This window comes from Globicephala melas, chromosome 3, assembly GCF_963455315.2.
Source record: "Globicephala melas chromosome 3, mGloMel1.2, whole genome shotgun sequence".
Classification (NCBI taxonomy): Eukaryota; Metazoa; Chordata; class Mammalia; order Artiodactyla; family Delphinidae; genus Globicephala; species Globicephala melas.
In genome coordinates this window covers 109,290,813-109,308,156 of record NC_083316.1, presented here as the reverse complement: position 1 = coordinate 109,308,156, position 17,344 = coordinate 109,290,813, and the positions used below count along the sequence as shown (strand labels likewise).

General features: G+C 48.5%; 1 protein-coding gene across 1 annotated transcript in view; it reads right to left on the bottom strand.

Moving 5' to 3' along the window:
- The window catches only part of SLC22A4 (solute carrier family 22 member 4), a 52,358-nt gene extending 36,516 nt beyond the window's left edge, over window positions 1–15,842 (bottom strand). The window contains exon 1 of the mRNA XM_030869692.2: window positions 15,050–15,842. Within this exon, the coding sequence (XP_030725552.1) occupies window positions 15,050–15,442 (393 nt within the window). The 5' untranslated portion in view covers window positions 15,443–15,842. The remainder of the gene's footprint in view (window positions 1–15,049) is intronic.
- Between the last annotated feature and the right edge of the window lie 1,502 nt (window positions 15,843–17,344).

The following is a 17,344-nucleotide window of genomic DNA, read 5'->3' as shown; positions in this document are numbered from 1 at the left end:
CCGTGGGCTCTGGTAGCCCTAGCAAGTCCCTGCTTGTGAACCCATAGAATGAGAGTTTGAGGCAGAGTTTCAGTTTCCAGCTCTTAAGTCAATTCAGCAAAATCTCAAGGGGAGGCTGCAGAAAATTCAGTGTGTTCAGTGAGCTTTCATTAATTAAAAAACAAGCAGGTGGTGCCAATAAATATTTTGGGGCTGTGGTCACGGTGTTGCCGTGTGTGGCAAGATGATCCAGACTATAGGAAAAATCCCCTGCCTCCCACCCAATCCCAGCCCCACCCAGCAGTGGTGCTGCTCCCATGACATTCCCAAAGCGATCTAGATCTTAATCCTCACAACTTCCCTGAAATAGATTTATAAATGAGTTCACATATTTATATCATGTCCCATCCGCAGCAGAGAGAGGCGTTTATAAGAATACATACAAGAGAAATGTGTACAACAAAAAGCTAAGGGAATCCGGGAAAATGAAAATCTCAGGGGAGGAGGGGTTACAAAATAACCAAGCCAGTGGTAAGACTGACCTCTGGCTGTCCTGCCCAAAGGCCTGTCTGCTTGCCAGGGAAGCCCTGAAATCTGGCTTTGAATATCCCAGCAGCTCAGCTCTCAGGATCACGGTGTGCAAAGTGATAAACTCATTCTGCAAAAGCTCGGTTTTTCTGAGTACTGAGACCTGAGAGAAGCCTCTCCTATATACTTCCTTCCACAAAGGGGCCACTCTGTGTTGTTGAGGATAATGTCTTTGAGAACACCCCCATCCTGGAGACAATAACAAGATTCATAAATCTGCCTCTGCTTGTTCTCACAATGCTGGTTACAGGTGGGACGCCCAAGCACAGCTCTGCAGAAGAAAAACAATGTGGACCGGAAACTCTGCTCTCTACCCCTCAGGCACAACTGAGGATAAGTCTGAAACCACACCCAGAGTAGTGTTGCTTCAACTGGGGTACCTGAATAGGCTTCAGGGGAAAGGGCACAAACCCTCCAAAACTATATGGCCAGATTCATGTGCCCTGCAAGGCCACGGGTCAGAAGGGGTAGACAAGACATGTACCTGAATTAATGACCACCCACTTCTAAAACATCACTCTCCGAAGTGTCAGAAAAGATCTTGGGATCTGCCCCAACACACAAAGAGGTTAGTGATTGCGGCCCCAGAGCCTCATGATGTGGAGTATAACCCATTTTGCAGAAGAGTAAACTTAGGCTCTGAGACTGGTGTTTGCCTGAAGTCATAGCAAGTAAATACCAACTTGGGCCTCAGAACTTAACCTTGTACCCATGTCCCGCTTTGGACAAGAACTCCAAAGGCCAGACAAAACGAGTTTATTACGCCCTACACTTCTTCAAGGAACGTGACACCAGGACTAGTGGCAGAAGATCTCCCCCACACCACAGCCTTTAGCCTTGGACAGAGCCAAGAAAATCCCAAGTTTGGTAGGGGTGTTAACGTGTCCATTATCAACCAACACCATTCCATCTGCAGTTAAGCAGAAAAGCTCTTCCAAAGATAATGTGCTCTCCTTTGTGTTTTTAAAAATATTTTTCTGTCAGGACATTGCCTTTGGGCAGGATAGATAGCACTTAGAGAAAGAAAGGAAAGAAGAAGGCTGTTAGATGGGGAGCCAGGCATTGCATGAGCAAAGGTAGTAAACAGGACTGGCTACCTAATCTGCAGGCCCAGTGCAAACTGAAAATGCAGGACCCCTTGTTCAAAAATGATTAAGAATTTCAAGACGTTGGGACTTCCCTGGTGGCGCAGTGGTTAAGAATCCATCTCCTAGTGCAGGGGACACGGGTTCGAGCCCTGGTCCGGGAAGATCCCACATGCCGCGGAGCAACTAAGTCCGTGTGCCACAGCTACTGAGCCTGCACTCTAGAGCCCACGTGCTGCAACTACTGAAGCCCACGTGCCTAGAGCCTGTGCTCCGCAACGAGAGAAGCCACCACAATGAGAAGCCTGCGCACCACAACAAAGAGTAGCCCCCGCTTGCTGCAACCAGAGAAAGCCCATGCACAGCAACGAAGACCCAACACAGCCAAAAAGAAATAAATAAATTTATAAAAAAAAAATTTCAAGACGTCAACAGCAGAGCATTAAAACCAAGTGTGGGGTCCTGTGTGACTGCATGGGTTGATGCCCATGAAGCTGGCCCTGATAGTGGGTCAAGCCTAGTCTCTTTGGGGAATGGAGCAAGGAAAGGAGTTCTGAATTGGGTGCTGAGAAGGGTGAGGTGAGGGCCAGCTCCCCATTGCTCTCCTACTGGAGGCCATGAGGCCATGCTTCTAGGTCCCCCTTCCTTCCCTGAAGAGGGGCCCAAGAAGCCCTGTCAACACCATGCAGGGAGATCCTGTTCACACCTGGCAGGGGAAGGCAGCTGGACCTCATGGCTATTTATGGTTGGTTCCAAGGCTGGGTTCCCTCTTGGGGAATTACTGTACCCAGAGAGTCTTTTCGAAAGCCGCAGGAGACCTGGTAATAGGACAAGATTGGCAGATAAAGTTTTCACTGCGGCTTTTGGAACTGGGGTCCAATAAATCAGCTGCCAGCCTGTTTACTCCACGGGGCTATTCTTAAGGAGGCCAGGCCCTGCCTGTCCCAGTCCCTTGGGGTTTCTAGGGGTGTGTCTTGGGGCCTCAATAGCCAGGTCCCAGGGAACTCCCTGTGGTTAACAATGACATGGCAGGACCAGTGGGAGACAGTCTTTTCCTTGATGAGACAGAACTGTCCCGTGGGTCTCTGCACATGTGTGTACACACACGCACACACAAACATATATACACAGTCAGCTCAGAGGCTAATGGCTGATGGCCTGGTAAGGAGCTGCCTGGCATCGCTCTGGAGCTGTGCTTTAAAGTCAAATACCACCATTACTGAAACATAACCCACATTCCCACACACACCATAGACAAAGAGTAAAATGTCCCAGACTGTGCCGGGTTGAGGCCCTGGATGTGCTCTCACAGGATTACTGTGTCTGTCTCATCCTCAAGGTCTTAGACCAATGTTCCCTAACAGAGCAGAGTAAGCTCCATTTGGCTGGGCCATCTAGCCTTCAGCTCTGCTTTAAAAAACAAAAAACCACGTCACAAGGTAATAGGGGACATGAGGTCACTCTTGGCCTAGAAGAATATGCGTCTCATGCCCTCAACAGTAATAATAATAGGAAGGACAAGTACAGTGTATTGTGTGCTCACTGTGTGCCTTGCATTACTCATGGGATCTCAAAGTTGCCATGTGAAATGGGTATTCTCTTTATCCCCATTTTACAAATGAGTTAATGAAGGCATAGGGCAATGAAGTGACTAGCCTGAGTTCTAGTGGATTGGTAAAAGGAATTGCTTAACCATTTATTCAACCATCACTGAGCACATGCTCTGGGCCAGACTGTGTATGGGGCACAAAGCAGACATGGTCACTGCCTCCACAAAGCTCAAGGTCAAGCATACTTTACAGGACAGATCAAGTGTGCACATGTGCATGCATAAGCCCAGCCGTCCTGGGTGGGGTGGGCTTTGTTCTGGGCCACTGTGCTCTCTGGCTAGAGAGGAAAAGAGGCACCTCCTGCTCAACCTTCTCCAGGTGGACAGAGTTCTAAAACCTGAACACGTTCATATAATCATTCTAGATAACTAATGCATGTACAAGGCTAGGCACGTGGTAGATGCTTAACAAATTGTCGATGAATGAATGTTGAACAATTAGGAGTAATGGAAAATTAGTTTGGAAATGTGTGGTATCACACACTGTCCTTTTTTTTTTTAAATTTACATTTATTTATTTATTTTTGGCTGCGTTGGGTCTTTGTTGCTGTGCGCGGGCTTTCTCTAGTTGCAGCGAACAGGGGCTACTCTTCGTCGCAGTGTGCGGGCATCTCATTGCTGTGGCTTCTCTTGTTGCAGAGCACGGGCTCTAGGAGGGTGAGCTTCAGTAGTTGTGACACGCGGGCTCAGTAGTTGTGATTCACGGGCTCTAGAGCACAGGCTCAGTACTTGTGGCACACGGGCTTAGTTGCTCCGCGGCATGTGGGATCTTCCCCGAGCAGGTCTCAAACCCGTGTCCCCTGCACTGGCAAGCAGATTTTTAACCACTGCGTCACCAGGGACGTCCCTCACACACTGTCCTTTGAAAATCACCCTCAACTTTGAACTCTCCAACTAACCAAAGTCTAGCAATTTTAGCCTTTCCCAAAGCCATAAAGGATCATAAAGATAAGTGGATCCCTGTGACCTGCATAGAACTGAGAACTCTGGAAGGCAGCCTCATGTTGAGTAAAGAACACAGGCTCTCTTGGGTTCTACCACTTCCAGCTGTGTGACTTTGGGCCACTCATTCACCTCCATTAGCCTGTTTTCTCATCTTCAAAGAGGTGACAATAATACTCCCTCTTGAGGTTGTTATGAGCATTAGACAGGAAATGTAAGTAGTGTGTCTGACAGTGACACATTACAGGCCTCATTAAATGGTAGTTCCCTTTCTACTAATCTCATGCCTTTGTCCTAACCAAAACCATGACTTATAACAAACAGCATTAATGAATAAGCAAAGCAGGTTATACTTAAACCTGACTAGGCAGAAGAGATTGTTAGAAAACAGAACTTTCTATTCAATGACTAAAAACCAGAAAAGCTTTTACCACAAGGTTTAAAACCCCTTTATAAATGGACTTCAATCTCAGAGACAGCTGTGAATGAAAAACTAGCAATGGTTCATTTAAGAATGGATTTCTGGGCTTCCCTGGTGGCGCAGTGGTTGGGGGTCCGCCTGCTGATGCAGGGGACGCGGGTTTGTGCCCTGGTCCGGGAGGATCTCACATGCCGCTGAGCGGCTGGGCCCGTGAGCCATGGCCGCTGAGCCTGCGTGTCCGGAGGCTGTGCTCTGCAACGGGAGAGGCCACAGCAGTGAGAGGCCCGCGTACCGCAAAAAAAAACCCACAAAAAAACAAGAATGGATTTCTATGTGTTCTCTTATAGTTATATTTTTCATTCGGGGGGAAGAAGAGGAAGGAGTAGTTAGTTAATAATAGTATATATATCCACCCACAATTTCTTCTTTATAACTTAGTTGCAGACTTAAAACTGGAAATTTCCTGACCATTGGGGGGGAAAAGCTGGCTACTTAATTCTTTTTGTTTATAAGGTCTTTAGTGAGGTATAATTTACACACCATAAAATTCATTCTTATGTTTACAATTCAGTGGTTTTTACTATATTCACAGAATTGTGCAATCATCAGCACTATCTAATTTTAGAATGGCTTCATCACTCCTGAAAGAAACCCCACACCCATTAGTAGTCACTTCCCATTCTCTTTCCTCAGCCTGTGGCAATCACTAACATACTTATGAATTTGCCTATTCTGGACATTTGATATAAGTGGAATCATACAATATATAGTCTTTTGTGACTGGCTTCTTTCACTTAGTATAATGTTTTCAAGGTTCATCCATGTTGTTGTACCAAATATCAGTACTTCATTCCTTTCTATGGTTGAATAATATACCATTGTATGGATATATCACCTTTTATTTAGCCATTTATCAGTTGATAGACATTTGGATTGTTTCCACTTTTCGGCTATTATGAATAAAGCTGCTATAAACTTTTGTGTACAACACTTTGCAAGCGTATATGTTGTCATTCCTCTTGGGTATATATGAGGAGTAGAATCACTGAGTCATATGATAAATCTATGTTCAACCTTCTGAGAAACTTGAAAAATGTTTTCTAAAGTGGCTGCATAATTGTACAATCCCAACAGCAATGAACGAGGGTTTTAATTTTTCCATATTCCTATTAACACTTGTTATTGTGTGTCTTTTTTTTAAATTTATTTATTTTTGGCTGGGTTGGGTCTTTGTTGCTGCATGTGGGCTTTCTCTAGTTGCGGTGAGGGGGGGCTACTCTTTGTTGCAATGTGCAGGCTTCTCATTGCGGTGGCTTTGCTTGTTGCAGAGCACCAGCTCTAGGTGTGTGGGCTTCAGTAGTTGTGGCTCGTGGGCTCAGTCACTGTGGCTCACAGGCTTAGTTGCTCCATGACATGTGGGATCTTCCTGGACCAGGGATCGAACCCATGTCCCCTGCATTGGCAGGCAGATCCTTAACCACTGCGCCAGCAGGGAAGTCCCTATTGTGTGTCTTTTTAATTTTAACCATCCCAGGGGTGTTAAGATGTATCTCCTTGTGGGTTTTTATTTATTTATTTTTATTTATTTATTTTTTTTGCGGTACGTGGGCCTCTCACTGCTGTGGCCTCTCTCGTCGCGGAGCACAGGCTCCGGACGCGCAGGCTCAGCGGCCATGGCTCATGGGCCCAGCTGCTCTGCGGCTGGGGCACAAACCCGTGTCCCCTGCATCGGCAGGTGGACTCTCAACCACTGCGCCACCAGGGAAGCCCCTCTCCTTGTGGTTTTGATTTGCATTTCCCTAATGACTAATGATACTGAACACCTTTTGTATTGAATCTGTAGATCAATCTGGGGAGTTTTGCCATCTTAACAATATTGCCTTCTGCTTCATGAACAGAACGTGAGATGTCTTTCCATTTACAGTAAGTCCCCTACATACAAACGAGTTCTGTTCTGAGAGCACACTTGTAAGTCCAATTTGTTTGTAAGTCCAACAAAGTTAGCCTAGGTACCCAACTAACACAATCGGCTATATAGTACTGTACTGTAACAGGTTTATAATACTTTTCACACAAACAATACGTAACAAACAAACACAAAAAATATAGAAAACATTTTTAATCTTACAGTACAGTACCTTGAAAAGTACAGTAGTACAGTACAACAGCTGGCATACAGGGGCTGGCATGGAGTGAACAGGCAAGAAGAGTTACTGACTGGAGGAGGGAGAGGAGGTGGGAGATGGTAGAGCTGAAGGATCATCAGCAATGAGAGACAGGGCAAGCTGCAGTTTCACTCACGCCTTATATGACTGGACACGCGAACGCACATTTGCATCTTTGAAAGTTCACAACTTGAAGGTTCATATGTAGGGGACTTACTGTATTTATATCTTATTTAATTTCTTTTAAAGATGCCTTGTAGTTTTCAGAGAATAAGTTGTGCATTAAAAAAAATTATTCCTGAAGAACTTCCTTTAGTATTTCTTGTAAGGCAGCACTGGTAGCAAGAAATTCTCCCAGGTTTGTGTGTGCATGCATGTGTGTGTCTGCGAATGTCTTTATTTCATTTTTAAGAGATAGTTTTGCTAGATACAACATTTTTGGTTGATGTGTTTTTTCTTTCAGCACTTTGAATATGTTATCCCACTGCCTTTTGGCCTCTCTTGTTTCTTATGAGAAGTCAAATATAAATCTTATTGGGGTTTCCTTGTATGTGTCCTATTTTTCTTGCTGTTTTAAAAATTCCCCTTGGTGTTTAACTGTAAATAACTTTACCATGATGTGTCTGTGTGCAAAACTCTTTTTGTTTCTTCTATTTGGAGTTGAGCTGCTGAGCTGTGTAGATTAATGTTTTTCATCAAATTTGGGAAGTTTTCAGCCATTATTTCTTTCACTATTTTTTTTTCTGCTCCTTCCTCTCCTCTCCTTCTAGTGTTCCCATTATGCACATGTTGGTCTGATTAATAGTGTTCCACATTTCTCTAAGACCCTGTTCATTTTTCTTCATTCCTTTTTTCTGTTTTTTGGGTTACATAATTTATATTGCTCTGTCTTCAAATTTGCTGATTCTTTCTTCTGTCTGTTCAAATCTACTATTAAGGCTCTCTAGTGAATTTTTAACTTTCAGTTACTGTATATTTCAACTCCAGAACTTCTATTTGATTCTCTTTTTTATAGATTTTATTTATTTATTTATTTATTTATTCTGTGGTACGCAGGCCTCTGGCTGTTGTGGCCTCTCCCGTTGTGGAGCACAGGCTCCGGATGCGCAGGCTCAGTGGCCATGGCTCACGGGCCCAGACGCTCCGCGGCACGTGGGATCTTCCCGGACCGGGGCACGAACCCGTGTCCCCTGCATCGGCAGGCGGACTCTCAACCACTGCGCCACCAGGGGAGCCCTATAGCTTTTATTTTTATATCTTAATTGGTATTCTGTATTTGATGGGACATCGTTATCATACCTTCTTTTACTTTTTTTTATTGCTTTTTTAAAAATAAATTTATTTATTTATTTTTGGCTGTGTTGAGTCTTTGTTGCTGTGCACCTGCTTTCTCTAGTTGCGGTGCGTGGGCTTCTCATTGCAGGGGCTTCTCTTGTTGCAGAGCACGGGCTCTAGGCACGTGGGCTTCAGTAGTTGTGGCTCACGGGCTCTAGAGCGCAGGCTCAGTAGTTGTGGCACATGGGCTTAGTTGCTCTGCAGCATGTGGGATCTTCCCAAACCAGGGCTTGAACCCATGTCCCCTGCATTGGCAGGTGGATTCTTAACCACTGCACCACCACGGAAGCCCCTCTTTTATTTTTTAAAACATGAATTCCTTTAGTTCTTTGAACATATTTATAATGGCTGCTTTGAAGTTTTTGTTAGATCTGACATCTAAGCCCTCTCAGGCATTCTATTTCCTGCTTTTTTTCCCCTGAGTTTGGGTTACATTTTCCTGTTTCTTTGCATGTATTGTAATTTTTGGTTAAAAACTGGACATTTCAGGAAATATATTGTGGAAACTCTGAGCATTGAACAGCCCCCCCAACCCTGGGGGTGCTTGTCTTTGTTTTTGTTTGTTTGTTTATTTGTTTAATGACTTGGCTGGACCCTTAGTGAAGACTATTTCCCCTGCAGTGTGAAGCCTCTGATGTTCCTCCTCAGAGGGCACAGCCTTGGGCATGTACACAGTCACCCTGGGATGACAATGGTTTTAGCAGGGCTCTTTTTGACTGTCTCTTTCCCCAGTTTTTCTATTAAGCTGTTTGCCTCTGCTGATATCACACCTAGCTGTTAGGCTCCACCAATTACTGGCTCATTCCTTTATTGTTTTCAACAATGCTCTGGGGCACAAATCATTCTATAGTCTAGCTCAATTAAATTCAAGCCCCTCTGAAGGAGTAGTTTTGAGGCAAGTCTTTGAGGTTTGTTCTGACTGCTCTGAGCTGTCTCTTTTTCTGGTTCTCTCTGGTAATCTAGTTGCCCTATGGGTTAGCTTTTTGCTCAAATGGAGCTACCAGTCTCCTCTTAATTGTTTACTACCACAGTCTCCATTGTTTTAAAGAGCACTCTTAGGCTTCAACTTCTGCACAGCTTGTTTCAAATGAAGTTATTTCCTGTGGGGACACTTCAGAGCTCTCTGTTGTTATGGACTACTTTTCCCCTGGGGAAAATCTCTGAGCCCCTGCTCCAGGACTGGGGGGAAGGGAAGGTGCCCTCAGAATGACACCCCCTGCCTTATGAGTTAGAGGCTGGTTGGAGGTAGTAGCATCCCTCTTTTTGGCTTGCCTCTCCTGGCATGGAATCTCCACTCTACAATAAGCTGGGACAAGGGCAACCAGGGCCTCAATATTCTCAGCCCGTGGAACCTGGAGTAGAGGCACCACTATATTAATATGGGCTGAGTGGAGGATGGGATCCCCAAGTCTCCTGGCTGCACTCACCAGGAATTAGCCTCTGCAACTTGGAGCTCAGGAGATGGAGGGAGGCTAAATCCTAAAATGTTCTCAGTATCTTTTTTTCTTTATATTAGAGGTAAAGAAAAAGCACCCATAGGTGGAGAGGCCTCAGTTCTGTGGTCATCAGAGGTGGAGCCAAAGCAGAAGGCCCAGGTAGTTTAAATGGGATGGTGGGAATGGAATGGAGGGGCCTGAGGGAAGAAGGGGCACTCAGGGACCTGGCTCTCCCACTTGCGTCCTGACATTAGATCCAACACAGCTCTACCAGGCTCCACTCTGGGAATAAAAACAAATAGGATGGGGTCTGTGCCAGCCACGTAGCACCAAGGGGCAACTCTGGAAGGTGCCACTATGAACCTGCCTTCCAGTCCTGCAAACACAGAGCAGAAGCCACCAGCCTTGCGCTGTCTGTGCCAATCGCTAGGGCATGTGAGTCAGCCAAGCCTTTCCCCAGAGCCTCCATTCTCTCTGCTTCAAATGGGGATCCCTGCCTTTTCTTTGTTTTTTTGGTTTTTTTTGGACTGTACAGACATGCTTAAAATCATACCAAGGCTTCAGATAACAAGGCAGGCCTGCGTTAGCCTTGAATATAAATCGAATATAGCCTGTCACAAAGAAGAAATAACAGTCCCTTCCGAAGCCTGAGGCACCTGCAGCTCTTCTGACCAGCTCTGCCAAGCCTTGTTTTTGTCAATGCACCACCCTACCTCTTGGACAAAGTGTGAGGGCTCTGCTGCCCACCAGGAGAGATGGACAAAGTCTGTTTGTCCAGAAACTTGGCAGGAGGTTCGGGTGAAGCAGCCTCGAAACAAAGGCACATTCTGAGATCCTGGTGGCGTTTGTCAGAGGAACAGAGCTTAGAGGCAACAGGCAAACTGTTTGGCGTGAGGCAGCTGATAAACAAACAGGGAAGCAAATTCAGGCCAGAGCTAGGGAAAGCCCCTCAGTCTCCTTTATTTGTTCTCTTTCTGAAGCACTGACTGGAAATAAAAGTCTGTTGGTACTGGCTGGAGGCAGAGGTCCCCACTTTATCCCCTTTGGAATCTGCCAGAGGGCAGGTCTGGGTTGTGAACTTGGTTAATATTCAGGCTGTCCCAACAGCCAAGTTGCCAGTCTCACACTAGCCAGCAGTATTCCAGGGCAGCCTGCAGGCCTGATGGAAAGATAACAGCCTAAACTCTTCACCTTTGGCAGAGCCCACCCAGGCCCCAAAAGAGGTACATCTCTATGAGCTGCCACATGGAGTCCCATGTAGTTGTCCGTCAGATGCCAAGCTCAGTCTGTCTCATCGTTCCCGCCTTCGCTGCTCCTAGTGCCCCCCATAAGCACCCTGTTAGCAGAGGATAAGGCTCCCTTGTTCCTATTTCATACCTTTGGGCTGTGGGTGGAGAATCAGTGTGTCCTGTTCTGTCCAAGCCCTGACCCCAGGTCCCAAGAAAGACAGCACAAGGCTAGTGCCTCCAGAGGCCCAGGCCCGTTGTTGGATGTTCTATCATGGTGAAGGGCATAGCTGCCTGCAGCTCCACCCATGAGTTCCTAGAGGAAGGAAACTACCTTATACACCTATACACATAGGCAGACGCACCCACACAGTTCCCAGCTCAGACACCAGGTTCCCGCCTCCTGGCATTCTCTAAAAGGCATTTCCACAGCAGAACATGCCATCCTTGGGTCCCTGGCTGACCCGTCTTCCCTGTGAAAGGGTCAGGGGGTTGGCTCAGGTGGGCTTCTCTGTCCCAAAGGGTATGCCCATCAGGAGATCCCTTCAGAGGTATAAAGCAGAGACAATCTGAGGGTGGTCCCTCTACCTGTATGGTGCCAGAGAGATGCAGAAAACTTACTCAGGGCCCCTGCGCTTGATCTTGTTGGGGAGCTGAGGCCATTTCTCCCCCTGGCACAGTAGATTCAGACCTGTGTCCTATTCTCTGGGCCTTAGAATTCCACCCCAGGAAAGGGGCTCTGCCTCCAGCAAGTCTCATCACCCATTATACTGGCTACAACCTGGACCTTAGAACAGCTCCCACAATGCCCATGGTGCCCACCCAGAGGTGATGAGGTCTTGCCCTTTCCACTCCTCATCCACCCACCTATGATGCCCATTTTGCTGGTGCTATGGGATATAGCATGGCACATGATCTCATCGAATCCTCCCAACAACTTGGATAAGCTGGACATTCTTATGATTCTCATTTTTAACAACTATAATAAAATTCACACAACATAAAATATACCATCTCAACAATTTTTAAGTGTACAGTTCAGTAGAGTTAAATATATTCACATTATCATGCAACCAATCTCCAGAACTCTTTTCATCTTGCAAAATGAAACTCTATATCTATTAAATAACTCCCTGTTTCCCTCTCCTCCCAGCCCTTGGCAACTACCATTCTACTTTCTGTTTCTATGAGCTTGGCTACTCTTCATATCTCATATAAGTGAAATCATACAGTTTCTGTCTTTTTTTTTTTTTTTTTTGTGGTACCCGGACCTCTCACTGTTGTGGCCTCTCCCGTTGCGGAGCACAGGCTCCGGACGCGCAGGCTCAGCGGCCATGGCTCACGGGCCCAGCCGCTCCGCGGCATGTGGGATCTTCCCGGACCAGGGCACGAACCCGTGTCCCCTGCATCAGCAGGCGGACTCTCAACCACTGCGCCACCAGGGAAGCCCCAGTTTCTGTCTTTTTGTGTCTGGCTTATTTCACCTGGCATAATGTTCTCAAGTTTCATTCATGTTGTAGCATTGTGTCAGCATTTCCTTCCTTTTTAAGGCTGAATACTATTCCACTGTATGTATATACCACATTTTATTTATCCATTCATCTGTTGCTGGACATTTGAGTTGCTTTTACGTCTTTGGCTATTGTGAATAATACTGCCATGAACATGGGTATACAAATATTTCAAGATCCTGCTTTCAATTCTTTTGAATATACACCCAGAAGTGGTATTGCTGGATCATACGATAATTCTATTTTTAATTTATTGAGTCTGCCACACTGTTTTCTATGGTGGCTGCACCATTTTACATTTTGTGCATGAGGGTTCCAACTTCTCCACATCTTTGTTTGTTATTTTTCTGTTTTGTTTGTTTTTAATAGCAGCCAACCTAATGGATGTGAGGTGACATCTCATTGTGGTTTTGATTTACATTTCCTTAATGATTAATGATGTTGAGCATCTTTTCATTTGCTTGTGTCCCCTTTTATAGATAAGGAAATTGAGGCATTGATTGAGCAGTGATGCAACCTGTTTAAGTCAGCCCAGTGCTTGGGGGTGGGGTCAGAACAGACCCACCTGTCTGACTCCAGAGCTCCTCCTTGTGCCACCACCTTTCTAGGCAGAACCACCTCCCCCCTACTCACTTTCATGCTTCTCCCCTCCTTCCTCCCAACCACTAGTGCTCCTTTGCCTTTTATTTTACTCCCAGCACCCAAAAAGGTAGCAAGGAAGGGAAAGGCTGCTGAAAAAAGCAAATCCTGGTGCATGTGTGTGTGTGATGATGTGCATCCCCAGAGGTGTCCACAGGCCCTTGTGAGCACGGTACAACAGGGATAGCTATGGACTTGTAAGCCAGCAGCTACCTACCCCTCACACCCTGAGGTGAACAAAACCAGTAAAGAAGGGGAAAGAGACAGGTCAACCCAGCTGTCAAGGAGGGCTGCAGCCAGTAGGGCCAGCTCCAGCTCAGGTGCTGACCACACTTCTAGGAGCTAAGGTGGGGTGAGCTGGCCCCTACTTTTGGATCCCTCAGGATCAGGCTGTGGGCAGAGGGTGGGTAAGCACTAGGAACCCCTGCTAGGGGATCAAAGCCAGAGAAGCACGGCCACCTCAGGGCCCAAGGTAGGCATGGAACCAATGCTGGAGGAATCCAGAGGCGCTCCATAGGCTGAGCCCACTTTCTACTGGTCTTATAGACTTAAGAGCCACCACTCCCAGCTGGCCACCCATCTCTTGCCAAGGCAACTCCCACAGCTTCCTCACTGGTCTTCTTGATTTTCATAGCAGCTTGAGACAGTTCTTTCTAAAAACACAAATCTGACCATGTTACTCCTTCCTTGGAACCCTTACTATTTCCTCGCTGTCCTCAGAATATACTCAACTCTTCAACATTCCTACCAGGCTCACTGTGGACAGGCCCCTGTAGGCATTTCTAGCCTCACCTGCCATCCGTTGAACTCCAAGCCACCCTGATCTATGAAATCTCATTCCCAGAATCTTCCATGTTCTTTGCCTGGACAAGTCCTGCTCATATTTCCAGACTCAGTTCAAATTTATCATCCCTTCTTAAAGGAGTTCCTCACCCTGCTATCCCCACAGAGAAGGCCGTTTTTTTGCCCCAGGTCACACAACAAGCCAGCCAGTATTTGAATTCAGGTTCCAGAACCCTGTTATTAACCAGGTTTGATGTTAGCTCTCTCGAACACAGCCAGTGTCCCTGTCGGTATCTGAGCTTCAAAAGCAGACCCCACACCCCAGATGTGTATAGCCTGGTGTTCAGCACAAGGCCAGACATGGTGTCTAATTATTGCCACATTGTGCTGGGGAAGGGGATAAAAGACTAGCAGAGGCCATGCTCAGGTTTTCACATGGTGCAGAGGATGGGCCAGAAACTGGGAATCCTACCTGCCTGATTAATAGCAGGAGACTAGTCTATGAGGATACCCTCCTCAGAAGGAGATGTGCCTGACATAGCATCTCCTGGCCCTTACCAGATGCAAAGCAGGAAATGCAGAGGACAAAGTACGTGTGTATTCTGACTGCTGAAACTTAGAAATCCTGCCACCAAACCACTTAGGATGCTAAGGGGCTAATGGCATAAGCCGGAGCCTCTGTCCACCACTGGGCCCTATGCTCAGACGGTCTCTGTGAGTCTGTCCCTTCAGGAGTGCCCTGGGGCCAGGGTTATGCCTCCTCTAGTTCCCTGTACTCCACCCGTATCAGGAGGCCTTCTGCTCCTTTTCAGAGAAACTGGAGGCTCAGGACAGGACCCAAGCCTTACCATAGTTGTATGGCAGAGCAGGAGACCCCGTGATGCTTCCAGAAGCCTGTGGCCAGGGAACAGACCACACCTGCCCATGCCCTGCCCAGCAGCAAGACTCTTCTTTGTGTCTACACGTGGCTCAGCAGCATCCCCCACACCCCCTCCTCATGCCTCCAGCAGGAACTTGACTCAGGCTGTCCATCTGGGGAGTCTGGGGTTGGCAGTATCTAGGCTCTTGGGAAACAACTTCGTCTTTTGTGAAACTGCCAGAGGAAAAGGCAGTTGACAACTGCTTCCCTTCTCCCTTCTTCATCCCCTCCCTACAAGACAAACCGATGGGGAATGAGCCTGAGTCCTGCTCTCTTGGGCTGCACACCTGTGTTGGAAGTATAACCCAGGTGACTGCTGGCCAGGTTTGATGAGTGGGGGACGCTGACCCAGGCACTGCCAGGGTGTCTCGAGGGGGACTGATGCAGATACTGGGTCGCTCACATACCCACCTCGGTCACGATGGTGGACAGGTAGATGTCCTGGTTGAACTCCCAGCCATCCAGGCAGCCCTCTTGCTCCAGCTGCTCCAGGTCCACGTCGCGCCCCGGCTCCAGCCCGAGCGCCGAGAAGTTGACGATCGTCGCGAGCCGGTAGCGGCGGCAGCTGTGAGGCACCTCGCGGCCGTCCTGCAGCTGCAGCGGGAGGCTGTGGTTGCGCCACACGCTGCTCAGGTTCGCTGTGTCCGGCACCCGACAGTGGTGCTCCGGGGTCCCCGCCAGGAACACGACTGACATACCGTTGAAGCCGTTGGGGATGATGCTGGCGCTGAGCAGGAAGAAGATGAGGCGCTGGAAGAGCCCCCACTCGCCCAGGAAGGCAGTCACCTCGTCGTAGTCCTGCATGCTCCCCGCCGCTGCTCTGCAGTTGGCAACGAGGGATGATGAGAGCGTTCCCCGGACAGTGTCGCGCGGTGGAAGGCGTTCCCCGGGGGCGTCAGAACGTTCTCGCGGGCCAGGCCGGCTGAGGGAAAGCGAGGCGCGCGGCCTGCACCGTTCCCAGGAAACGGGCTGCGGGCGTTGGAAGGTTCCTAGGAGCTGGACGCAAAGCTGGAAGCCACGGTAGAAACTCGGGACCACACCCCGATCCCGGTTGGGGCGGGGCAGGGCGAGGCAGCGGGCTGGACGGGGTGGGGCTCCGGGGCGGCTCCGCCCGTGCTCTGCTCCTCGCCCCCGGCGACCCCGCCAGACACCCCGCTGAGGCTAGGAGGTCAGCGGTGCCGCCTCCGTACGGAAAATAGGCCCAGTTCCCGCGCCCCATCCCCGGCCCCCGCGCCCCCTAGGTGCTGAGCGCCCAGCCCCGGGCTGCCGGGTAGGGCCTCACGGGCGAGCGGGCGAATGGGAAGAGTCGAGGCCGCAGAGCAAGGTCTTTGAGAGGTCGGGCCTCGACCCTGTCTGTCGGCGTCGCCACAGACCTCGTCCCGGGCAGGGGTCCTCTGCCGCTTCCAGCCCGAAGGGGGCCTCGGGCGGGGCGCTGACGGGCTAGTGCGTGGGGCCTGTGCTCTGCGGGCGCAGGGTCGACAGGAGCGCGCCCTCTCCTCTGGCCCGCCGCAGCGCAAGTGGCCGGCGCCAGCCCACCCGGCGCTCATCAACCCCCAAGCTGGATTCAGTCACCTGCCGGCGGCTTCGGGACAGCCCGGAAAAGGGGGAAACAGGGATGATCAAGATCGCGGTGCGTCAGAGACAAGCTCGGCCTGAGGGGAGGTGGGGAGCAAGGACTACCGGGTCGTCCCAGGATCCTTTTGGGGCCTCTGGAGAACATACTACACGGAGCTTGGTCCTTCGTGAGAGTACGGTAATGGAGGCCCAGCTGTCACTACTCCTGGGCTCTGATTTTGATCCCCTGGGGCTCTTCATTGAGGCTGGCTGCCAGAGTCTTCTTGGACTGGAGGCCTCAAGTTTGCAGAAGGGGCACCCCATGGTCCGGTAACAGAGGGAGGGAGGAAGGGAGGAGGAGAAGGTCCAGTTTGCCGCCCAGTTCTGGCAGGGTAACCAGAGCAGGGACCAGTCTGCTCGTGTCCAGGCTTAAGGCCCCTCTGCTGTTGTGAGAGCTAGCCTGGGCCTGCAGTGGGAGTCCTGGGGTTCCTGAGGCAGATGTGATTGACAGGATGAAGGGCCCATCTCTTTGGAGATTTTGTACAAGTGTGTTCACTTCTCCAGGCGCTGGTTAAGAGGTGGGAGACGTTTCTGCCTCATTTTTTGTAGCCTCCAGTCTACAGGGAGAGGGGCTTCCTACCGCCTTGGAACCTCAGTTTCCTTATGTGTAATAAGACCATATGTCTAGATGTGCCAGGACAGCTGTGATTTATGCCTATTAGTCCAGTAGAATTGTTAATAGCGTTTCCCTTTCCTTTCACAAGAATCCTTCTTTGAACAATATTTCCTGTGCTCATTGTCTTACTTAGCTTAGATTTCAGCTTCCCCTGTCCCCCAATGAAAAATCAAAGCCTGAGATAAGAATTTATGTGGAGATCATTTATTTATAGTAGTGATCCCAAGGAAGGGAGTGAAGGACTAGGTAGAGTGAACAGGGAAGGAGGTAAGGCTGACACAAGACTGTGTAATTGAGCTGGTCATTGGTACTGACCAGGATCAGTGACAGTGATGTGCTGTGACATCAGAGCTTGAGACCAAAGGAAAAAATTAGTAATAACTGATCGTATCTTAAAATTTTGATGTTTTGTTCATCATGGATTTTTATATTCGTTTTGATTTTTAAAAATACTATGTTAAAATATTATTTATCTT